We start from the raw sequence: 25,264 nt of genomic DNA on the forward strand, positions 1-25,264 counted from the left end.
ACACCGTGTCATACTACGTAGTTTGTTCTGAGGAAAATGTAGGAAAAATTTAGTAAATTGTGCAAAGCCGAAGGGAAGAGACCAGCGTATGTAGCACGGAAGATATATATTTTTGTATCTTGCTGAAGAAGAAAAGGGCATCTAAACGACATTTCCAAGCTGTATGTTTTTTACCGTATTTTTATTCAGCCACTGACAAAACAGATTGTTTTCTAACTGCTGAAAGTTCCATGTATTTTTAGATGTTTATTTTCTGTATTTGGGTCTTTTCATTTAATATTAAACATTTGACAGTTGCCTCACCCTAATACTTGCAATTCTTTAATTTAAATTGTTGGTGTATCTTTAATATGCCAGCAACAGGGCCGTTGTTGCAATCTTCTTTCATTCGCAACAACATTCTGGCTGGTGATTAAATGAGGTAGACATAATGAAATGGCAGAGAAATGAAGATGAAATAAGACCATATTGGATTTTTTTTTTCTCAAGGATTTACCTCAAACTTCACTCTCAAGACAGACAGTATCAGTGAACTAGGCAGAAGTAGTACTTTATGCTATTGAAGGCCTGAACAATCTTGCTCCTTTTAGTTTTGTTGCACCTCTAAAAGCAGGCCAATTTACATTATTCCTTTTGGTCCATAGATTTTTGTGACATAAAATTTACGGCATAGTTCAAACCTCAGCCAGAAAAAACACTGAAAATGTCTGTTAGTTTGTTCAGGATCTTTGAAAAACTTGAAACTGATGTGACTAGCAGATGAGTTTGCAATCAGCATAACATAAATTACACTTGTTAATATCTTGTTTTGTGGATATTTTGTTGAAAAATACAAGTTAATAAGAATCATTTATCGACATGGCTTTGTTTTAATTATCCAAAACTCAATGCAAAATTTCTATTAGAAATCTGCATTTGGAAACCCATGACAGCAGTAACACAACACCATGAACATTTTCAGAATGCTTCATTAATGTGAATAAACCAAAACAATAAATAAGAAAAATAGTCTAGCAGACTAGCAAACTGCATACACTCTGCGATAACTGTGTTGGCCTAAAAAGTGGCATTTATACTTTGTTACAAATGTGTCGCAGTGCATTTTGAGCTTGTAATTTGTCTATTTTCAGAGTGCAATGATCAAGCATTCTTGTGACCTCCTACCACTATGGAATGGAGGTGACAATGGCCATGATGTAAGGCCAGGTAAGCAAAAGCCTGTCTGACTTGCCTCCTAACAGAACGGTCACTCAGCATGTATGAAAGGTTATTTATTTATTCATATATATATAGTGTAAGTGTATATATATTCTCAACAGCACGCACCAACATGTTGCCATAAAGGCAAACGGGCATGTAAGGGATGGACAAAATGCTACCTTTCTGAAAGGAACAGTCTGCAATAACATATACATGTAGACAAGGACAGAGAACCCCTATGTGGAATGTTATAGTAGATCTGAGATTTAAGAAAAAAATCATCTGGAAAAGAAAATGCAGCTATGGTACAATACATTCAGGGCATCTTAGACATGGGACACGTTAAGATACAGCATGTCACTGATCTATGGGTTCAATAAATGTATTTAATTGGTTATGGAATAACATCTATATATATAACAGCGACTGAACACAGCCTTGCTGTATCTAATCTGGTCCTTGGTTTGGTTCCCTGATATCTTCGTCTGGTCCTCCATCGGTAGCTGGAGAGGAGTCCTCCTCTGTGTCCGGACTAACCAGCTTGGCTCTGAACTCCATCCTAGCCTGACGGTTGGATTCCAGAAGTTCGTGCAGTTTGCCGTTCAGACTGTCATTACGTTCCTCTAAATCATCCAGGCAGGAGTTAATCTGATCCAGCATGGCGTTGATGGAAGCATATTCTGTCACGGAAAAGAGGAAACGTTAAAGTGCAGTGTAAAACTGTGAAACAATTTAGTTGAGATGAAGCCATCATTGGCATACTGTATCCTGATTAAACAATGACCGTGACACAAGTCCCACTGATGTCAATTACCAAGTAAACCATGAGTTTGTTTTACTGAATAGTGGATAAGGTTAGAAATAACATTTAGGGTTAGGCATAGTTTTACTGAGGTTACGTTTAGGAATAGGGGTAGGTTTTGGCACCATTTGACTGAGGTTAAGGTTAGGAATAAGGTAGGCTACAGGATTTGTGCCCGGGGTGACTGTGTTTTGGTATTCTTAGAGAGAGATGTACTGCAAACTGTAATGAAGGTGGTACTCTTATTTTGCTATTTCTATCACAAAGATGCACTAAAATGCATTAATTGAACGGGTTCCAAGGGCCTCCTCTCCAGCTAAATGATTTAAGGGTTAGGAACCAAATGGACCCTTAGGGCTATGCCAAATTAACATTGAGGATTTAACAGTGTAGTTTAAGGTCTTTCTGTGATTAAATAATTGTATACATTGATTGATTGAATAATAAGGATACTTTAACAATTTGCAAATAGTACAGTTGTACTGGTACGATTATACAGTGATGCAAAAGCACAACACAAAAAGGGCTTGTTTCCATTGTGGTCCTGTGTATTCAATTCATCAAGACATTCAAAAAATATCATCAACACTGTACAGTAAACTGTATGACCAGTCAAATGGATGAGTTCCGTGGATATCAATGGTAGAACGGTAGAGATTTAAGAGAGACACTAGAGTAAAGGCAATTGTTAATTCTCATGTTAAAATGTTTTCGATCTTCACACAGTTGACACAAGGGTGAGGATATTAAGGGATTTTAAGATTCAAGGTGACAGCAACATTACAGTAAACTAGATGGTACCTTCTTCGTTGAATTCATCATCGTCGATAATACCTTCATCTATCGAGATATCGGGATCTCCATTTGGTCCAGACATTTCTGAGGTTTAATACGGGTTTATAACAGATCCTGTTTGTGTTTAATCTTGGACACCACCGTGTAGGATGTTTAGTTTGTTCATATGCTGCCCCTGTCGGCTTTATTTTCATCAAACTACATGACAATGGATCCAACAAACTAAAGCAGAGCAATTGAGAAACCACGCAAACAAAGACAAACTGTGTAATCCATAGAAATGTGGATGTTAGTGAATCAGTCAAGATCGAGGAGCTTATTTGTTGTTCGCAAGAAGAATCATGGGATTATAAACACCCTTTTACTTTACTTAGTCTTATTTTCACAATTGTTTGAAATGTAATTCTATGAACTTCTTTCCATCAGGGTCAAATTTTTTAATTCCGGTAGCTGGCTTCCTTTGTCGCCTCTGCAAAAGGTTCTATAATTTTCAATCTCCGGGTCTACACTCCCACTGCAAGTCCTTGAAGCATTTTCAAAACCTCAAGGTTAGTCTCTTAAGACTTTATTACAGTAACTTGATTTAGGGCCAGTAGAGGTTGGGAGAGGCCCTCATTGCGCGCTACTCAAAGATTTGCCATTTCAGATCATGGCAAGTGACAAGCCAGTGGGACAATGACATGAGTTATATTTCGTTGTTTTCGGGTGTTTTGTATTTATCATTTTAAAAATGATTTAAACTAGTGAAAACAGCCGATCTACAAGCACACAATGCCTCGCAAGTACATTTTATAGATGATAAATACAAAACGGTTTTGGGCATACAAGGTTTCCACCCGACAACGACTATATGCTATAAATATAAGGTGCTGGGAGTGAAAATTATAATGTAGGGGTGCCTCGGATTAAAAAAATATTCATGGGGTGCCCTGAGACAAAAAAGTTTGGGAACCCCTGACACAGGGCTTAAGTGGTTAAAGTACAACAACATCTACACTCAGAATATACACAGACACAGCCTATAGATACTGTGTATAGGTCATTACATTTTTCTCAAAATGATTTTTGTTTTTACATTGTGAAATGATTTAAAAAATGTTGCCAAAAAGAGAGAGAGAGAAAAAAAATGCTGACATTGACGTGACTCCTTTCTAAATAATAGGACTTGTTATTGCATTGGGTTCCGCCCTCTGTTCAACTCAGTGAGTTGAGAATGGAAACACTGCCCTCATGTGGATTCTTTCATATCACACTGTAACACTGTTAGTGAACAAACACTCGGTGGGAAGGATTCCTGTCACAATATAGAGCCGTTTAACACTGTTACTGAACAAGCACTCTATAGCAATGATTACTGCAGCAGCGGCAGCAGTGTTGTTTCTCCAACACAGACTGGTTGGACTTCCTGGTCAGGTGAGCAGGCTGGGTGTGAATTCCTTGGCTACAGCGACATCTGTTGATGGGGACCTACTGATTGGTTTTATTTCACCAGACTCTACCTAGCTCCAGTGGGTTGGGGCGGCCGCGGCCGCTTCGCGGCCGCTGCCAGAGCACGCAGTCCGGCTTGGGTGCCCTCCGAGACCTCGGTGTCTGAGTCTGGAGCTCTGTGAAAAAAAAGAAAAAAGAAAAAAAGCCAGCTGCTGAGCGGGCGTGCGTGCGTGCGTGCTTGCGTGCGTTCAGTGCAATGTGAATGCATGTGACCAATTGATAGGAAGATAGATAGATACGTAATAAACATGAACTAAAAGGAGATCCCAGTAATGTTTTTGGCTTATTTCCACAGGGAAGTCATTCATGAATGAACGAATTATTGATATAGGACTGTCATAGGTACAGTGTCATTGACAGTACAGTTCACTGGTACAAGGTCAACTAAAAGGTGATCCTAGAAAAGACTAAGTCAGGGGGAAACAATTTAAAAAATAAAACAATAAAAACAGCCGATCTACAAGGCTGCATGTGGGCTTGTGGATCAGCTGTTTTGGGTAAATGTGGGTTTGTATTGATCCCTTTATCGAGTGATTGATTGAAGACTTTACGACAAGTTTCATGACAGTACAGTTCACTGGTACAAGCTCAACTAAAAGGAGCTTTATTTATTGAATGAATTATTTCCCTGTCTCCACACCAGGCCCAACTGCGCCGCCACTGACTGATAAATTGCGACCGTCGGGTCGCAGTTACTATCGAAACCTCGACCGGCTGTCTGTCTGTCCGTCACACTTTTGCCCTGCTCATATCTCTGCAACCGCTGCCCCGATCCGTGCCAAATTTGGCACACACAGTCCTTGCCTGCCAAACTACGATTCTCACATGGCCCTCCTCTTCTAGCGCCACCATGAGGCCAAAACTCATTCTGGACACTGCTCCTACAAATCTTGCCCTAAAATCACACAAATCGGTACACACTTGCTCTACGCTCATGTCATCAACATGGATCTGTCCCATGTAGCGCCACCTTCAGGCCGATTTTTTTAAACCCATTTTTGGACACTACTTCTACAGATTTTGCCCTAAAATCACGCAAATCGCTACGCAGTCAGTATATATTAGGGAGTCTTACTGGTTTAATTATTTATTTCCCGACTATGTTTCCGAGACTGATTATTTATTTATTTATTTCCCGACTATGTTTCCGAGACTGATTATTTATTTATTTATTTATTTCCTGACTGTTTCCGAGACTGATTATTTATGTAATTAATTATTTATTTATTTCCGCCCCTGGACTCCGCCCCCCCCAGGCGTCTGCCTATCGATCGGCTGGGCTTTAAAGAGCCATAACTCCGTTTTGCAGCGTGCTACCGTCTCCAAACTCGCTTTCTGGCTTCTCGTGTTACTGGTATTAAATACCACATACAAGCTCACGGAAGCTCCATCCAACTTCTGCGCAATGCATTATGGGATGTTGGAAAGTTGTGGATACTAGCAACAGAGTATTTAAATAAATAAATAAATAAATATATAATGAATGAACGAACACATGAATAAATAAATAAATAAACAAAGAAAGTGTGTGTGTGTGTGTGTGCATGCATGCATGCGTGCGTGCGTGCGTGCGTAATTACTGCCTCCTCGTTAAGAACCCCACACATTTAGGCAAATTCTTTCTTTCTTTCTTCCTTCCTTCCTTCCTTCCTTCCTTCCTTCCTGTAAATGAGGCCGCATGACAAGCGTTCTCGTCACCGCGCTGACGGGGTAATTACACGCAAATACAAGGGGTGGAGTCGAACTTAACGAGTGGGCGTGGTTTCAACTACAAGCTCACAACGCGTCACATCAAGACGCGTTGTGAGCTTGTAGATCTGCTATTAACGAGTGGGCGTGGTTTCAACAAGAGGGAGGACTCTGACTTAACGAGTGGGCCTAACGTAATGAGTTTTGTGGGCGTCGCACGCATTAATTATGTAAATTAAGCCGACTTATGCAAATGGGGGGGCGGGGCATGGTTTGGAAATGCATTTGGGTATGGTTCGCATACATTATGCTCGCATACATTATGCTAATGAGGGCGTTAAGGTGGGTTTCCCAGCGCGTAAAAAATGCAGACGACCGTATGTAAATGAAGGGGAGGAGCTTAGTCGACGTATGCAAATTGGGGGCGGGGCATGGTTTGGAAATGCGTTTGGGTATGGTTCGCATACATTATGCTCGCATACATTATGCTAATGAGGGCGTTAAGGTGGGTTTCCCAGCGCGTAAAAAATGCAGACGACCGTATGTAAATGAAGGGGAGGAGCTTAGTCGACGTATGAAAATTGGGGGCGGTGCATGGTTTGGAAATGTGTGTGGGTGTGGTTCGCATAAATTATGCTAATGAGGCTGTTAAGTGGCGTTTCCCAGCGCGTAAAATATGCAGACGACCGTATGTAAATGAAGGGGAGGAGCTTAGGCGACGTATGCAAATTGGGGGCGGGGCATGGTTTGGAAATGCGTGTGGGCGTGGTTTGCAGACATTATGCTCGCATACATTATGCTAATGAGGGCGTTAAGGTGGGTTTCCCAGCGCGTAAAAAATGCAGACGACCGTATGTAAATGAAGGGGAGGAGCTTAGTCGACGTATGAAAATTGGGGCGGGGCATGGTTTGGAAATGCGTTTGGGTGTGGTTCGCATACATTATGCTAATGAGGGTGTTAAGGTAGGTTTCCCAGCGCGTAAAAAATGTAGATGACCGTATGTAAATGAAGGGGAGGAGCTTAGTCGACGTATGCAAATTGGGGGCGGGGCATGGTTTGTAAATGCGTGTGGGCGTGGTTTGCAGACATTATGCTCGCATACATTATGCTAATGAGGGCGTTAAGGTGGGTTTCCCAGCGCGTAAAAAATGCAGACGACCGTATGTAAATGAAGGGGAGGAGCTTAGTCGACGTATGAAAATTGGGGCGGGGCATGGTTTGGAAATGCGTTTGGGTGTGGTTCGCATACATTATGCTAATGAGGGTGTTAAGGTAGGTTTCCCAGCGCGTAAAAAATGTAGATGACCGTATGTAAATGAAGGGGAGGAGCTTAGTCGACGTATGCAAATTGGGGGCGGGGCATGGTTTGGAAATGCATTTGGGTATGGTTCGCATACATTATGCTCGCATACATTATGCTAATGAGGGCGTTAAGGTGGGTTTCCCAGCGCGTAAAAAATGCAGACGACCGTATGTAAATGAAGGGGAGGAGCTTAGTCGACGTATGCAAATTGGGGGCGGGGCATGGTTTGGAAATGCGTTTGGGTATGGTTCGCATACATTATGCTCGCATACATTATGCTAATGAGGGCGTTAAGGTGGGTTTCCCAGCGCGTAAAAAATGCAGACGACCGTATGTAAATGAAGGGGAGGAGCTTAGTCGACGTATGAAAATTGCGGGCGGTGCATGGTTTGGAAATGTGTGTGGGTGTGGTTCGCATAAATTATGCTAATGAGGCTGTTAAGTGGCGTTTCCCAGCGCGTAAAATATGCAGACGACCGTATGTAAATGAAGGGGAGGAGCTTAGTCGACGTATGCAAATTGGGGGCGGGGCATGGTTTGTAAATGCGTGTGGGCGTGGTTCGCAGACATTATGCTCGCATACATTATGCTAATGAGGGCGTTAAGGTGGGTTTCCCAGCGCGTAAAAAATGCAGACGACCGTATGTAAATGAAGGGGAGGAGCTTAGTCGACGTATGAAAATTGGGGCGGGGCATGGTTTGGAAATGCGTTTGGGTGTGGTTCGCATACATTATGCTAATGAGGGTGTTAAGGTAGGTTTCCCAGCGCGTAAAAAATGTAGATGACCGTATGTAAATGAAGGGGAGGAGCTTAGTCGACGTATGCAAATTGGGGGCGGGGCATGGTTTGTAAATGCGTGTGGGCGTGGTTTGCAGACATTATGCTCGCATACATTATGCTAATGAGGGCGTTAAGGTGGGTTTCCCAGCGCGTAAAAAATGCAGACGACCGTATGTAAATGAAGGGGAGGAGCTTAGTCGACGTATGAAAATTGGGGCGGGGCATGGTTTGGAAATGCGTTTGGGTGTGGTTCGCATACATTATGCTAATGAGGGTGTTAAGGTAGGTTTCCCAGCGCGTAAAAAATGTAGATGACCGTATGTAAATGAAGGGGAGGAGCTTAGTCGACGTATGCAAATTGGGGGCGGGGCATGGTTTGGAAATGCATTTGGGTATGGTTCGCATACATTATGCTCGCATACATTATGCTAATGAGGGCGTTAAGGTGGGTTTCCCAGCGCGTAAAAAATGCAGACGACCGTATGTAAATGAAGGGGAGGAGCTTAGTCGACGTATGCAAATTGGGGGCGGGGCATGGTTTGGAAATGCGTTTGGGTATGGTTCGCATACATTATGCTCGCATACATTATGCTAATGAGGGCGTTAAGGTGGGTTTCCCAGCGCGTAAAAAATGCAGACGACCGTATGTAAATGAAGGGGAGGAGCTTAGTCGACGTATGAAAATTGCGGGCGGTGCATGGTTTGGAAATGTGTGTGGGTGTGGTTCGCATAAATTATGCTAATGAGGCTGTTAAGTGGCGTTTCCCAGCGCGTAAAATATGCAGACGACCGTATGTAAATGAAGGGGAGGAGCTTAGGCGACGTATGCAAATTGGGGGCGGGGCATGGTTTGGAAATGCGTGTGGGCGTGGTTTGCAGACATTATGCTCGCATACATTATGCTAATGAGGGCGTTAAGGTGGGTTTCCCAGCGCGTAAAAAATGCAGACGACCGTATGTAAATGAAGGGGAGGAGCTTAGTCGACGTATGAAAATTGGGGCGGGGCATGGTTTGGAAATGCGTTTGGGTGTGGTTCGCATACATTATGCTAATGAGGGTGTTAAGGTAGGTTTCCCAGCGCGTAAAAAATGTAGATGACCGTATGTAAATGAAGGGGAGGAGCTTAGTCGACGTATGCAAATTGGGGGCGGGGCATGGTTTGGAAATGCATTTGGGTATGGTTCGCATACATTATGCTCGCATACATTATGCTAATGAGGGCGTTAAGGTGGGTTCCCCAGCGCGTAAAAAATGCAGACGACCGTATGTAAATGAAGGGGAGGAGCTTAGTCGACGTATGCAAATTGGGGCGGGGCATGGTTTGGAAATGCGTGTGGGCGTGGTTTGCAGACATTATGCTCGCATACATTATGCTAATGAGGGCGTTAAGGTGGGTTTCCCAGCGCGTAAAAAATGCAGACGACCGTATGTAAATGAAGGGGAGGAGCTTAGTCGACGTATGAAAATTGGGGCGGGGCAGGGTTTGGAAATGCGTTTGGGTGTGGTTCGCATACATTATGCTAATGAGGGTGTTAAGGTAGGTTTCCCAGCGCGTAAAAAATGTAGATGACCGTATGTAAATGAAGGGGAGGAGCTTAGTCGACGTATGCAAATTGGGGGCGGGGCATGGTTTGGAAATGCATTTGGGTATGGTTCGCATACATTATGCTCGCATACATTATGCTAATGAGGGCGTTAAGGTGGGTTCCCCAGCGCGTAAAAAATGCAGACGACCGTATGTAAATGAAGGGGAGGAGCTTAGTCGACGTATGAAAATTGGGGCGGGGCATGGTTTGGAAATGCGTTTGGGTGTGGTTCGCATACATTATGCTCGCATACATTATGCTAATGAGGGTGTTAAGGTAGGTTTCCCAGCGCGTAAAAAATGCAGACGACCGTATGTAAATGAAGGGGAGGAGCTTAGTCGACGTATGAAAATTGGGGCTGGTGCATGGTTTGGAAATGCGTGTGGGCGTGTTGCGCATACATTATGCTTGCATACATTATGCTAATGAGGGCGTTAAGGTGGGTTTCCCAGGGCTTAAAAAATACAGATGACCGTAGTGAGCATTCGTTCCACGAACGCATTCATTCAATGAATGAATGAATAAATAAATAAAGTGCACGTGCACACACGTGTGTGCGTGCTTGCGTGCGTGCGTGCGTGCGTGCGAGCGAGCGAGCGAACGAACGCACGTGCACACACGCACGCACGCACGCACGCACGCACGCACGCACGCACGCACGCACGCACGCACACTTTATTATTTATTCATTCATTCACGCACGCACACACGCATGCACACTTTATTTTTTAATTAATTCATGAATACAGCCTGCGATATGCGTGAAATCTTGCAAGCACATTCCCACTAGGTCAAGGAACAGATGCCTCCCTTCTCACATTGGCCTGTTATAGCGCCACCAGCGGGTCAACTTTTGCATAACACATTTTTGGAACAAAATGCCTCAAATCATGCATGCAGCTAATTTCAGTAACGTCAAAGAGAGCACTGCCTGCGATCTTGACATTTTGTACTTTTATAGACATTGTTTTCTGGCTTGAAGCGAGCCCACAATTGTTTCGAAGGAACAATATTTTCTAGTTTCCATATGATATGCACATGTATTCAGGGGGGTAACTACCGCTGACGCAGCTGACGCATGCGCATTAGGGCCCGGGACGTCCAGGGGCACACGCAGGTGGAGGAGAAAAAATAAATAATCTAATAATAACAATGTATACAGACGGAGCCGCTTCTGTCCTGATCTGTTGCATTTCCTGTAGTAGGCTGCTACCATTTCAAAATAAAACATGTGTTGAATGATCACTTTACAAATATCCAATACAATGACTCTTGTTTTGAAATGTCCACTGGTATGACAGGAAGCTATGACAGGGCCCCTTAGTGCTGCTGACGGAACACAGGCTGAAGAGACGTTCTGAACTTCTGAAGTAAAAACAACACTCTCGGGCATTATGGAATATAAAGTTTCAACACACGACTTTGGGGAACAGTTAATATTTGCCATGCTCTCTAAAACCAAGACACTGTGGAATATGGAACAAAACGTGCCCAACTGGTCTTGTTGTTGTCATCCACCTTACTTTAGCAGGTGAGTTAAGTAATTAATATAAATAATGCTGGTTTGCAGTGATGCATCACTGTCAATTAAACTGTGTGCTGTCATTAATGTAGGCCTAGTTGTCTTAATGGATGATATTTATAATGCTGTTTTGGAAAAACGGCGTGGTGATGTTTGTAGTGTGAAGACTAATGTCAGAGTTGTTGTGTTGGAGTGCCATAGGGAAGAGTTCATTAGCACCACAGAGAGATGGAGACAGTGAGACACTACTTGGTTGGGCTACATATTGTCATGAATTAGATGGCGAGTGTGTTGATGTCTTCTGTTGGAGCCTGGTGTCCCGCATTTGCGCTGTCTGCATTTGCGCTGTAGAAAAAAGGTGGTGGTGGTTGTTGTTGTTGTTGTTGTTGTTGTTGTTGTTGTGGGGCACTTGGTGAAAATCTTGCATCGGGGCACACCGGGGGCTAGTTTCGCCACTGTGTATGTCCAAAAAAAAATGATTTAAACTAGTCAAAACAGCCGATCTACAAGCACACAACGCCTCGCACTGTAGATCTGCTGTTTTCACTACTTTTTGTGCAAACAGTAAAATTTTTACTTTTGTGCAAACAGTTTCATTTTTTCCTAATGGCCCGGCCTGGACCGACCGATAATGAACCGGCCGTTCGGGAGTTGTCCCGCTTTTCCCAATGGCCAGCACGTCCCTGGAGGTTACACATTTCTCCCACATTAAAGGAGTGTCTTTGTTGTTATTGCAAAGTACTATTATATAGCATATAGGTGTTATTGTTTTGTTTTAATTGTTTTGAGAAGCTGCTATAGTACATGCCTCTTTGTGGTTCGGTAAAATTATTTTTATTGATTCAATGAATGTAATGTCTCAAACCATTCCAGATCTCTAAATGCACGTGTGCGTATGACACTAACATACATTTATGTACTGTACATCAAGTTAGTTGTTATTCTAATACATTTACTTAAAAATAAACTGTGGTACTCTTTCACTTAATAGAAGTACAGAAGCCTGCACAACCAGCGGGTTTCATCAAAGTCCACTACAGCCTTTGCCTCTGAAGACCACCTCAGCTCTGTATCAGACACCACCACAGACTTGGATGGAAGTGGCAGCCACATCATCACTGACTCCAGTGAGGTTGATGACGTAAAGAGTAATAATCAGTTCATGCGGCCTACTGTTACCATCACCCGAGTGAGACTACCAAAAGACCGCCAGAGAAAAAAGAAACCAGAATCCACCTCAATGCCACAGAGTATCGACACCGCTGCTACAGCAGGTTCCAGCTCCACACACCCAGCTTTTGACCCTGTCACCACGATGGAGCATGCAGTGTCCCAGGCTTGTGTAGCTTGGGAGAGTTCATCTGAACTGTGTGAAGGGCCACTGTCACAAGCACTGGAGGCTGTTGAAGAGGCCACAGAACAGCAGGTTCAAGAAGCTTCTGTTTCACCAGAGGAGATTTCTGTACCAGAGAAGACTGTTGTACCAGAGAAGGCCAGTACAGGGAAGGCCAAAGCAACAAACAAAAGGAGGTCAGGCCGGGCAACATCAAGACGCTGAAGATCATATTGGTAAAAAAAGAAAAGAAAAAAAAAAGAATACAATTGCTGCCTTAGGGCTTAGGCTACCCAACAAATGGTGTAACAGTCTCTATTAAGTTAACGGTTTTATGAAGCAGACTGGCCTGTTTTTCAGTTATTTATATTTTAAGATTAACTTCACCCCAAGTCACATAATTCAGGAAACTTGTGTTGCAGTGGCCTCTACAGGTTGAAACTTTCAACTAGGTTACACTGCTGGTAACCTCGCCTACCAGGCTTTCTGGGGGAAAGCCTGGTGTTCGTTCACAACAGGCCGTTTGGTTTCCGCTAAAGCGCGGAAACCACTTGAAGAAGTGGCGTCGCTTTGATTTAGTTCCCTCCGTTTGTTTCCCCAATCCCTATTAAAATGCTGGAGCAGCCTAGTGTAGTCTTGCCAGTCGCTAACAGTTGGACAAAAAGATGCATATACCAAACAATTTTTTCAAAAGCAAAACTACTCCGCATCAAGGAGGTTATTAGGTAGGCCCTAAAAGTATGTCCTTGAGCGCAGGAGAATATTTTGGGTTAAAACTGAATCCGGTTTGATCTTTCCGGCAAATTGTAGTCCTTTGAGTACTACAACATGACGTGTTGTGGTTTCCGCTCCAGACCGGTTACAACCCCGAAAGGTGAAGTGATCCCAGACTACACTGCTGGCCATACCCCAACATCTATCTACATGACACCTGAAAAACATCTATTAACTATTACATCTTTATTGGGTTGTCGCCAGCATTGCCAGGTAGAGGGCAGACCTTATGGGGTGGGATGGGCTGTTGGGGCTTGCTCAGGGGCACTTCGACTTGTACTGTATACTCCCGGGGAGTCCCTTTAGGCAAACGCGAGACATTCTGATTACCAGACGGCCTCGGCCACTCTACACACTAAGTTACGGTCACCCCCCAACCTAGTTGAAAGTTCCAACCTCCACTAAGTGCATCAAGTCTACGATGAAAAGTATACAGTACTAGCTCAGACCTGTCACCTAATGCGAGATATGATTAACCACATGGAACCTATGGAAGAATAGGCGAACACATATTGAAAATAGCAGATCTGGATAGCAAGCTCATAACGTGTCGTATTGCGTTGTTAGCTTATAGATGGGCTATTTTTGCAACAAGCTCAAAGCGTGTTGCAATGTGGTGTGTTTTGAGCTATATTTAAGGATTGTTGTTCTTTCAAAGAATTTGCCTAAATTTAGGATGCCAGGGTTAGTAAGTGTGGTTAACAAGATCCAGGAGAAACCTTTCATTGGTTCATGTCATACCCTGGTGGTCTGGCATAATCCATTGAGTATGTACGACAATTTCCCAAAGCATACTATGGTTTGTTTGATTTTCAAAGAAGCCATTCAATTCCATAAATGTTAGTAGCCTACATGGGGGAAAAAAAAGTCTTGGTCAAAGTTTGTTATTGTTGTGTTTTAATTATTTAAGTGTGAATATAAAAAGTAAGTGCAAAAATAGTCCCCGCAGAATTTATGAACAGAATTTAATTGTCCATGACTAATTGCTTTAGATTGTTAGTTTGTTACACAAATGTACTTCTAATGGTTTCGAAGGATGTGGTGCAATCCACAGCTCCTCCTGGCTTAGTGTTCGAAGTGTGCTTGAGCAAGACACTGAACCATGACTGCTCCCTGGGTGCTGTTCAATAGTGCCCGCGGCTCCTAATTGCTAGGATGAGTTAAATGCAGAGGACAAATTCCTGGTGTGTGCAAATGTACTTGAACAATAATACAACAACAATAACGCTTCAATATGGGATACTCTCCATTTCAAATAGTCATTTTAGTCCTTTGGACCATTTGGTATCTTTACCGTTGTTGGAGAGATGGTTGGAGGATTTTTTTTTATGGGTAGTATTAGGACAGCTGTGAACTCTGCTAGTTCTGTGACAGATGCAAATAAAAGCCCGTCTGAAATCACATGAGCAAAGGCTCAGTAGCGTAATTTTCTTTCTGCCGCAGGGACAGGAATCCTGGACTTCAGCTTTAGTAGTCATACATTTTCATTTGAAAATGTCTAAACAAAATGCGGTGTACTGTAGATTGTAAAAAATGAATCTGTAGGAAATTATGGAGGCGTTGTTGATTGACTGGCTGCTTGTGAAAGCTGTGATGTAAGGCCAGGATCTCTGTTTTGTCAGTTTTCTTGCTGAATTAATTTTTCTTTTATTGGAAAACGTACTTGAATACCTTTCTCTTTGTACGGAAGAGGATTAGGGCCACTTGAAAATGTTATTGGAGTTCTGAGATTAAAGTCAGAATTTCTCAGAAGTCTGAGAATAAATTCAGGAATTATGGAATGGCATTATTTAATCTCGGAATTCTGAACTTCTCTTACTTTGTTTCTTACTCGCCACTGCTAAACTGTTGAGCTTGGCTACTTTTTCAGTATGATGAGCTACATTTGTGTTCCAATCTGATGTAGCAAATAAAAACAACAAAAACAGAACATCCATTATGAATGTATTATTTGATGGATACATTTATGAACACCGAATATCTTCATGGTGATATTGTTACTTTTTCCTTTCTTTTTTCTTTTTTTCAGGAGATTTCGATTCTTAGTAGTAGTTTTGATCATTTCAAATTATTTGGGGTTTAAAACAGGAATATTTTGTTCCATGTGAATTGTAATAACTAGTCCCATGCCCTTAAATTCATAATGAAAATGTACCAGTTAGGCCTATACAGTATCACAATATACATTTTCTTTGTAATGCCATGTTTAATTTGGCTTTTAAGTACTATCCACCAGGCACTGAGTTGACCAAAGTTTTTATTTCCCAATCCTGCTAGTTGAAGTTGTAGTAGTAGACTAACCTTTTAGAAGGAACATGTTTGTTTCCCATTATGATTCAATGCATTGTCTACTTGACATCGACAATGCAGATGTTGAAGTTGTATTTCATCCCTAATATTTTTTTCCATGACCACATTTGCGGGTTTTGAGATTTCCTGTAAAAAGAAATACCTAATATTTTCCTGGATTGCACGCAATGACATGCTTGGACATACATCTACACCACAAAAATAGCATTGTATTAGAGTAAACAATCCTAAACCCCAAACTAAGCTCACAATGTGTCGCAGATGCAACACGTTGTGAGCTCATAGATGTATTTCTGACACGCAACACCATCATACGATGGAGCATAAATTAGGCAATTAACATCACTTCTATCATTGTAACATGTGGGCTTTATTGACTGAGATGTCATAGTTCATACCCTGATAATAGAGAAGTATTTCTTGTAACTATAATAAACTAAGTTGAACTGTGTAGTCAATAATCATCCCTTTTAGTCACGGTGTCAACTCACTCACACCGTGTCATACTACGTAGTTTGTTCTGAGGAAAATGTAGGAAAGATTTAGTAAATTGTGCAAAGCCGAAGGGAAGAGACCAGCGTATGTAGCACGGAAGATATATATTTTTGTATCTTGCTGAAGAAGAAAAGGGCATCTAAACGACATTTCCAAGCTGTATGTTTTTTACCGTATTTTTATTCAGCCACTGACAAAACAGATTGTTTTCTAACTGCTGAAAGTTCCATGTATTTTTAGATGTTTATTTTCTGTATTTGGGTCTTTTCATTTAATATTAAACATTTGACAGTTGCCTCACCCTAATACTTGCAATTCTTTAATTTAAATTGTTGGTGTATCTTTAATATGCCAGCAACAGGGCCGTTGTTGCAATCTTCTTTCATTCGCAACAACATTCTGGCTGGTGATTAAATGAGGTAGACATAATGAAATGGCAGAGAAATGAAGATGAAATAAGACCATATTGGATTTTTTTTTTCTCAAGGATTTACCTCAAACTTCACTCTCAAGACAGACAGTATCAGTGAACTAGGCAGAAGTAGTACTTTATGCTATTGAAGGCCTGAACAATCTTGCTCCTTTTAGTTTTGTTGCACCTCTAAAAGCAGGCCAATTTACATTATTCCTTTTGGTCCATAGATTTTTGTGACATAAAATTTACGGCATAGTTCAAACCTCAGCCAGAAAAAAAACTGAAAATGTCTGTTAGTTTGTTCAGGATCTTTGAAAAACTTGAAACTGATGTGACTAGCAGATGAGTTTGCAATCAGCATAACATAAATTACACTTGTTAATATCTTGTTTTGTGGATATTTTGTTGAAAAATACAAGTTAATAAGAATCATTTATCGACATGGCTTTGTTTTAATTATCCAAAACTCAATGCAAAATTTCTATTAGAAATCTGCATTTGGAAACCCATGACAGCAGTAACACAACACCATGAACATTTTCAGAATGCTTCATTAATGTGAATAAACCAAAACAATAAATAAGAAAAATAGTCTAGCAGACTAGCAAACTGCATACACTCTGCGATAACTGTGTTGGCCTAAAAAGTGGCATTTATACTTTGTTACAAATGTGTCGCAGTGCATTTTGAGCTTGTAATTTGTCTATTTTCAGAGTGCAATGATCAAGCATTCTTGTGACCTCCTACCACTATGGAATGGAGGTGACAATGGCCATGATGTAAGGCCAGGTAAGCAAAAGCCTGTCTGACTTGCCTAACTCCTAACAGAACGGTCACTCAGCATGTATGAAAGGTTATTTATTTATTCATATATATATAGTGTAAGTGTATATATATATTTTCAACAGCACGCACCAACATGTTGCCATAAAGGCAAACGGGCATGTAAGGGATGGACAAAATGCTACCTTTCTGAAAGGAACAGTCTGCAATAACATATACATGTAGACAAGGACAGAGAACCCCTATGTGGAATGTTATAGTAGATCTGAGATTTAAGAAAAAAATCATCTGGAAAAGAAAATGCAGCTATGGTACAATACATTCAGGGCATCTTAGACATGGGACACGTTAAGATACAGCATGTCACTGATCTATGGGTTCAATAAATGTATTTAATTGGTTATGGAATAACATCTATATATATAACAGCGACTGAACACAGCCTTGCTGTATCTAATCTGGTCCTTGGTTTGGTTCCCTGATATCTTCGTCTGGTCCTCCATCGGTAGCTGGAGAGGAGTCCTCCTCTGTGTCCGGACTAACCAGCTTGGCTCTGAACTCCATCCTAGCCTGACGGTTGGATTCCAGAAGTTCGTGCAGTTTGCCGTTCAGACTGTCATTACGTTCCTCTAAATCATCCAGGCAGGAGTTAATCTGATCCAGCATGGCGTTGATGGAAGCATATTCTGTCACGGAAAAGAGGAAACGTTAAAGTGCAGTGTAAAACTGTGAAACAATTTAGTTGAGATGAAGCCATCATTGGCATACTGTATCCTGATTAAACAATGACCGTGACACAAGTCCCACTGATGTCAATTACCAAGTAAACCATGAGTTTGTTTTACTGAATAGTGGATAAGGTTAGAAATAACATTTAGGGTTAGGCATAGTTTTACTGAGGTTACGTTTAGGAATAGGGGTAGGTTTTGGCACCATTTGACTGAGGTTAAGGTTAGGAATAAGGTAGGCTACAGGATTTGTGCCCGGGGTGACTGTGTTTTGGTATTCTTAGAGAGAGATGTACTGCAAACTGTAATGAAGGTGGTACTCTTATTTTGCTATTTCTATCACAAAGATGCACTAAAATGCATTAATTGAACGGGTTCCAAGGGCCTCCTCTCCAGCTAAATGATTTAAGGGTTAGGAACCAAATGGACCCTTAGGGCTATGCCAAATTAACATTGAGGATTTAACAGTGTAGTTTAAGGTCTTTCTGTGATTAAATAATTGTATACATTGATTGATTGAATAATAAGGATACTTTAACAATTTGCAAATAGTACAGTTGTACTGGTACGATTATACAGTGATGCAAAAGCACAACACAAAAAGGGCTTGTTTCCATTGTGGTCCTGTGTATTCAATTCATCAAGACATTCAAAAAATATCATCAACACTGTACAGTAAACTGTATGACCAGTCAAATGGATGAGTTCCGTGGATATCAATGGTAGAACGGTAGAGATTTAAGAGAGACACTAGAGTAAAGGCAATTGTTAATTCTCATGTTAAAATGTTTTCGATCTTCACACAGTTGACACAAGGGTGAGGATATTAAGGGATTTTAAGATTCAAGGTGACAGCAACATTACAGTAAACTAGATGGTACCTTCTTCGTTGAATTCATCATCGTCGATAATACCTTCATCTATCGAGATATCGGGATCTCCATTTGGTCCAGACATTTCTGAGGTTTAATACGGGTTTATAACAGATCCTGTTTGTGTTTAATCTTGGACACCACCGTGTAGGATGTTTAGTTTGTTCATATGCTGCCCCTGTCGGCTTTATTTTCATCAAACTACATGACAATGGATCCAACAAACTAAAGCAGAGCAATTGAGAAACCACGCAAACAAAGACAAACTGTGTAATCCATAGAAATGTGGATGTTAGTGAATCAGTCAAGATCGAGGAGCTTATTTGTTGTTCGCAAGAAGAATCATGGGATTATAAACACCCTTTTACTTTACTTAGTCTTATTTTCACAATTGTTTGAAATGTAATTCTATGAACTTCTTTCCATCAGGGTCAAATTTTGTAATTCCGGTAGCTGGCTTCCTTTGTCGCCTCTGCAAAAGGTTCTATAATTTTCAATCTCCGGGTCTACACTCCCACTGCAAGTCCTTGAAGCATTTTCAAAACCTCAAGGTTAGTCTCTTAAGACTTTATTACAGTAACTTGATTTAGGGCCAGTAGAGGTTACCAGGGACGTGCTGGGCCTCTGATTCAGCTCGGGAAATAGAGTTGGGAGAGGCCCTCATTGCGCGCTACTCAAAGATTTGCCATTTCAGATCATGGCAAGTGACAAGCCAGTGGGACAATGACATGAGTTATATTTCGTTGTTTTCGGGTGTTTTGTATTTATCATTTTAAAAATGATTTAAACTAGTGAAAACAGCCGATCTACAAGCACACAATGCCTCGCAAGTACATTTTATAGATGATAAATACAAAACGGTTTTGGACATACAAGGTTTCCACCCGACAACGACTATATGCTATAAATATAAGGTGCTGGGAGTGAAAATTATAATGTAGGGGTGCCTCGGATTAAAAAAATATTCATGGGGTGCCCTGAGACAAAAAAGTTTGGGAACCCCTGACACAGGGCTTAAGTGGTTAAAGTACAACAACATCTACACTCAGAATATACACAGACACAGCCTATAGATACTGTGTATAGGTCATTACATTTTTCTCAAAATGATTTTTGTTTTTACATTGTGAAATGATTTAAAAAATGTTGCCAAAAAGAGAGAGAGAGAAAAAAAATGCTGACATTGACGTGACTCCTTTCTAAATAATAGGACTTGTTATTGCATTGGGTTCCGCCCTCTGTTCAACTCAGTGAGTTGAGAATGGAAACACTGCCCTCATGTGGATTCTTTCATATCACACTGTAACACTGTTAGTGAACAAACACTCGGTGGGAAGGATTCCTGTCACAATATAGAGCCGTTTAACACTGTTACTGAACAAGCACTCTATAGCAATGATTACTGCAGCAGCGGCAGCAGTGTTGTTTCTCCAACACAGACTGGTTGGACTTCCTGGTCAGGTGAGCAGGCTGGGTGTGAATTCCTTGGCTACAGCGACATCTGTTGATGGGGACCTACTGATTGGTTTTATTTCACCAGACTCTACCTAGCTCCAGTGGGTTGGGGCGGCCGCGGCCGCTTCGCGGCCGCTGCCAGAGCACGCAGTCCGGCTTGGGTGCCCTCCGAGACCTCGGTGTCTGAGTCTGGAGCTCTGTGAAAAAAAAGAAAAAAGAAAAAAAGCCAGCTGCTGAGCGGGCGTGCGTGCGTGCGTGCTTGCGTGCGTTCAGTGCAATGTGAATGCATGTGACCAATTGATAGGAAGATAGATAGATACGTAATAAACATGAACTAAAAGGAGATCCCAGTAATGTTTTTGGCTTATTTCCACAGGGAAGTCATTCATGAATGAACGAATTATTGATATAGGACTGTCATAGGTACAGTGTCATTGACAGTACAGTTCACTGGTACAAGGTCAACTAAAAGGTGATCCTAGAAAAGACTAAGTCAGGGGGAAACAATTTAAAAAATAAAACAATAAAAACAGCCGATCTACAAGGCTGCATGTGGGCTTGTGGATCAGCTGTTTTGGGTAAATGTGGGTTTGTATTGATCCCTTTATCGAGTGATTGATTGAAGACTTTACGACAAGTTTCATGACAGTACAGTTCACTGGTACAAGCTCAACTAAAAGGAGCTTTATTTATTGAATGAATTATTTCCCTGTCTCCACACCAGGCCCAACTGCGCCGCCACTGACTGATAAATTGCGACCGTCGGGTCGCAGTTACTATCGAAACCTCGACCGGCTGTCTGTCTGTCCGTCACACTTTTGCCCTGCTCATATCTCTGCAACCGCTGCCCCGATCCGTGCCAAATTTGGCACACACAGTCCTTGCCTGCCAAACTACGATTCTCACATGGCCCTCCTCTTCTAGCGCCACCATGAGGCCAAAACTCATTCTGGACACTGCTCCTACAAATCTTGCCCTAAAATCACACAAATCGGTACACACTTGCTCTACGCTCATGTCATCAACATGGATCTGTCCCATGTAGCGCCACCTTCAGGCCGATTTTTTTAAACCCATTTTTGGACACTACTTCTACAGATTTTGCCCTAAAATCACGCAAATCGCTACGCAGTCAGTATATATTAGGGAGTCTTACTGGTTTAATTATTTATTTCCCGACTATGTTTCCGAGACTGATTATTTATTTATTTATTTCCCGACTATGTTTCCGAGACTGATTATTTATTTATTTATTTATTTCCTGACTGTTTCCGAGACTGATTATTTATGTAATTAATTATTTATTTATTTCCGCCCCTGGACTCCGCCCCCCCCAGGCGTCTGCCTATCGATCGGCTGGGCTTTAAAGAGCCATAACTCCGTTTTGCAGCGTGCTACCGTCTCCAAACTCGCTTTCTGGCTTCTCGTGTTACTGGTATTAAATACCACATACAAGCTCACGGAAGCTCCATCCAACTTCTGCGCAATGCATTATGGGATGTTGGAAAGTTGTGGATACTAGCAACAGAGTATTTAAATAAATAAATAAATAAATATATAATGAATGAACGAACACATGAATAAATAAATAAATAAACAAAGAAAGTGTGTGTGTGTGTGTGTGCATGCATGCATGCGTGCGTGCGTGCGTGCGTAATTACTGCCTCCTCGTTAAGAACCCCACACATTTAGGCAAATTCTTTCTTTCTTTCTTCCTTCCTTCCTTCCTTCCTTCCTTCCTTCCTGTAAATGAGGCCGCATGACAAGCGTTCTCGTCACCGCGCTGACGGGGTAATTACACGCAAATACAAGGGGTGGAGTCGAACTTAACGAGTGGGCGTGGTTTCAACTACAAGCTCACAACGCGTCACATCAAGACGCGTTGTGAGCTTGTAGATCTGCTATTAACGAGTGGGCGTGGTTTCAACAAGAGGGAGGACTCTGACTTAACGAGTGGGCCTAACGTAATGAGTTTTGTGGGCGTCGCACGCATTAATTATGTAAATTAAGCCGACTTATGCAAATGGGGGGGCGGGGCATGGTTTGGAAATGCATTTGGGTATGGTTCGCATACATTATGCTCGCATACATTATGCTAATGAGGGCGTTAAGGTGGGTTTCCCAGCGCGTAAAAAATGCAGACGACCGTATGTAAATGAAGGGGAGGAGCTTAGTCGACGTATGCAAATTGGGGGCGGGGCATGGTTTGGAAATGCGTTTGGGTATGGTTCGCATACATTATGCTCGCATACATTATGCTAATGAGGGCGTTAAGGTGGGTTTCCCAGCGCGTAAAAAATGCAGACGACCGTATGTAAATGAAGGGGAGGAGCTTAGTCGACGTATGAAAATTGGGGGCGGTGCATGGTTTGGAAATGTGTGTGGGTGTGGTTCGCATAAATTATGCTAATGAGGCTGTTAAGTGGCGTTTCCCAGCGCGTAAAATATGCAGACGACCGTATGTAAATGAAGGGGAGGAGCTTAGGCGACGTATGCAAATTGGGGGCGGGGCATGGTTTGGAAATGCGTGTGGGCGTGGTTTGCAGACATTATGCTCGCATACATTATGCTAATGAGGGCGTTAAGGTGGGTTTCCCAGCGCGTAAAAAATGCAGACGACCGTATGTAAATGAAGGGGAGGAGCTTAGTCGACGTATGAAAATTGGGGCGGGGCATGGTTTGGAAATGCGTTTGGGTGTGGTTCGCATACATTATGCTAATGAGGGTGTTAAGGTAGGTTTCCCAGCGCGTAAAAAATGTAGATGACCGTATGTAAATGAAGGGGAGGAGCTTAGTCGACGTATGCAAATTGGGGGCGGGGCATGGTTTGTAAATGCGTGTGGGCGTGGTTCGCAGACATTATGCTCGCATACATTATGCTAATGAGGGCGTTAAGGTGGGTTTCCCAGCGCGTAAAAAATGCAGACGACCGTATGTAAATGAAGGGGAGGAGCTTAGTCGACGTATGAAAATTGGGGCGGGGCATGGTTTGGAAATGCGTTTGGGTGTGGTTCGCATACATTATGCTAATGAGGGTGTTAAGGTAGGTTTCCCAGCGCGTAAAAAATGTAGATGACCGTATGTAAATGAAGGGGAGGAGCTTAGTCGACGTATGCAAATTGGGGGCGGGGCATGGTTTGTAAATGCGTGTGGGCGTGGTTTGCAGACATTATGCTCGCATACATTATGCTAATGAGGGCGTTAAGGTGGGTTTCCCAGCGCGTAAAAAATGCAGACGACCGTATGTAAATGAAGGGGAGGAGCTTAGTCGACGTATGAAAATTGGGGCGGGGCATGGTTTGGAAATGCGTTTGGGTGTGGTTCGCATACATTATGCTAATGAGGGTGTTAAGGTAGGTTTCCCAGCGCGTAAAAAATGTAGATGACCGTATGTAAATGAAGGGGAGGAGCTTAGTCGACGTATGCAAATTGGGGGCGGGGCATGGTTTGGAAATGCATTTGGGTATGGTTCGCATACATTATGCTCGCATACATTATGCTAATGAGGGCGTTAAGGTGGGTTTCCCAGCGCGTAAAAAATGCAGACGACCGTATGTAAATGAAGGGGAGGAGCTTAGTCGACGTATGCAAATTGGGGGCGGGGCATGGTTTGGAAATGCGTTTGGGTATGGTTCGCATACATTATGCTCGCATACATTATGCTAATGAGGGCGTTAAGGTGGGTTTCCCAGCGCGTAAAAAATGCAGACGACCGTATGTAAATGAAGGGGAGGAGCTTAGTCGACGTATGAAAATTGCGGGCGGTGCATGGTTTGGAAATGTGTGTGGGTGTGGTTCGCATAAATTATGCTAATGAGGCTGTTAAGTGGCGTTTCCCAGCGCGTAAAATATGCAGACGACCGTATGTAAATGAAGGGGAGGAGCTTAGTCGACGTATGCAAATTGGGGGCGGGGCATGGTTTGTAAATGCGTGTGGGCGTGGTTCGCAGACATTATGCTCGCATACATTATGCTAATGAGGGCGTTAAGGTGGGTTTCCCAGCGCGTAAAAAATGCAGACGACCGTATGTAAATGAAGGGGAGGAGCTTAGTCGACGTATGAAAATTGGGGCGGGGCATGGTTTGGAAATGCGTTTGGGTGTGGTTCGCATACATTATGCTAATGAGGGTGTTAAGGTAGGTTTCCCAGCGCGTAAAAAATGTAGATGACCGTATGTAAATGAAGGGGAGGAGCTTAGTCGACGTATGCAAATTGGGGGCGGGGCATGGTTTGTAAATGCGTGTGGGCGTGGTTTGCAGACATTATGCTCGCATACATTATGCTAATGAGGGCGTTAAGGTGGGTTTCCCAGCGCGTAAAAAATGCAGACGACCGTATGTAAATGAAGGGGAGGAGCTTAGTCGACGTATGAAAATTGGGGCGGGGCATGGTTTGGAAATGCGTTTGGGTGTGGTTCGCATACATTATGCTAATGAGGGTGTTAAGGTAGGTTTCCCAGCGCGTAAAAAATGTAGATGACCGTATGTAAATGAAGGGGAGGAGCTTAGTCGACGTATGCAAATTGGGGGCGGGGCATGGTTTGGAAATGCATTTGGGTATGGTTCGCATACATTATGCTCGCATACATTATGCTAATGAGGGCGTTAAGGTGGGTTTCCCAGCGCGTAAAAAATGCAGACGACCGTATGTAAATGAAGGGGAGGAGCTTAGTCGACGTATGCAAATTGGGGGCGGGGCATGGTTTGGAAATGCGTTTGGGTATGGTTCGCATACATTATGCTCGCATACATTATGCTAATGAGGGCGTTAAGGTGGGTTTCCCAGCGCGTAAAAAATGCAGACGACCGTATGTAAATGAAGGGGAGGAGCTTAGTCGACGTATGAAAATTGCGGGCGGTGCATGGTTTGGAAATGTGTGTGGGTGTGGTTCGCATAAATTATGCTAATGAGGCTGTTAAGTGGCGTTTCC

General features: G+C 42.5%; 2 protein-coding genes across 2 annotated transcripts; both read right to left on the minus strand.

The window, feature by feature from the left end:
* Positions 1–896: 896 nt before the first annotated feature.
* On the minus strand, positions 897–3,117 carry LOC308280606 (bublin coiled-coil protein-like). The gene is made up of 2 exons (XM_080754941.1): positions 2,804–3,117; positions 897–1,880 (listed from the first exon to the last, which is right to left on the minus strand). The coding sequence occupies exons 1-2, from the start codon at positions 2,877–2,879 to the stop codon at positions 1,648–1,650; spliced, it is 309 nt and encodes a 102-aa protein (XP_080611067.1). The 5' UTR covers positions 2,880–3,117; the 3' UTR covers positions 897–1,647.
* A 13,857-nt stretch (positions 3,118–16,974) lies between these two features.
* Positions 16,975–19,201, minus strand: LOC308280610 (bublin coiled-coil protein-like). Its single transcript, XM_080754944.1, has 2 exons — positions 18,888–19,201; positions 16,975–17,964 (listed from the first exon to the last, which is right to left on the minus strand). Exons 1-2 carry the CDS (start codon positions 18,961–18,963, stop codon positions 17,732–17,734), a joined length of 309 nt encoding a protein of 102 aa, XP_080611070.1. The 5' UTR covers positions 18,964–19,201; the 3' UTR covers positions 16,975–17,731.
* Between the last annotated feature and the right edge of the window lie 6,063 nt (positions 19,202–25,264).

This window comes from Nannobrachium achirus (assembly GCF_963921795.1).
Source record: "Nannobrachium achirus genome assembly, contig: SCAFFOLD_417, whole genome shotgun sequence".
Lineage (NCBI taxonomy): Eukaryota > Metazoa > Chordata > Actinopteri > Myctophiformes > Myctophidae > Nannobrachium > Nannobrachium achirus.

Bases quoted from the DNA above. Each gene is read 5' to 3' on its own strand.
- LOC308280606 (XM_080754941.1), bottom strand. From the start codon at position 2,879: ATGTCTGGACCAAATGGAGATCCCGATATCTCGATAGATGAAGGTATT. The intron at 1,881-2,803 runs GTACCATCTAGT...TTTCCGTGACAG, and splicing joins TGATGAATTCAACGAAGAAG to AATATGCTTCCATCAACGCC.
- LOC308280610 (XM_080754944.1), bottom strand. From the start codon at position 18,963: ATGTCTGGACCAAATGGAGATCCCGATATCTCGATAGATGAAGGTATT. The intron at 17,965-18,887 runs GTACCATCTAGT...TTTCCGTGACAG, and splicing joins TGATGAATTCAACGAAGAAG to AATATGCTTCCATCAACGCC.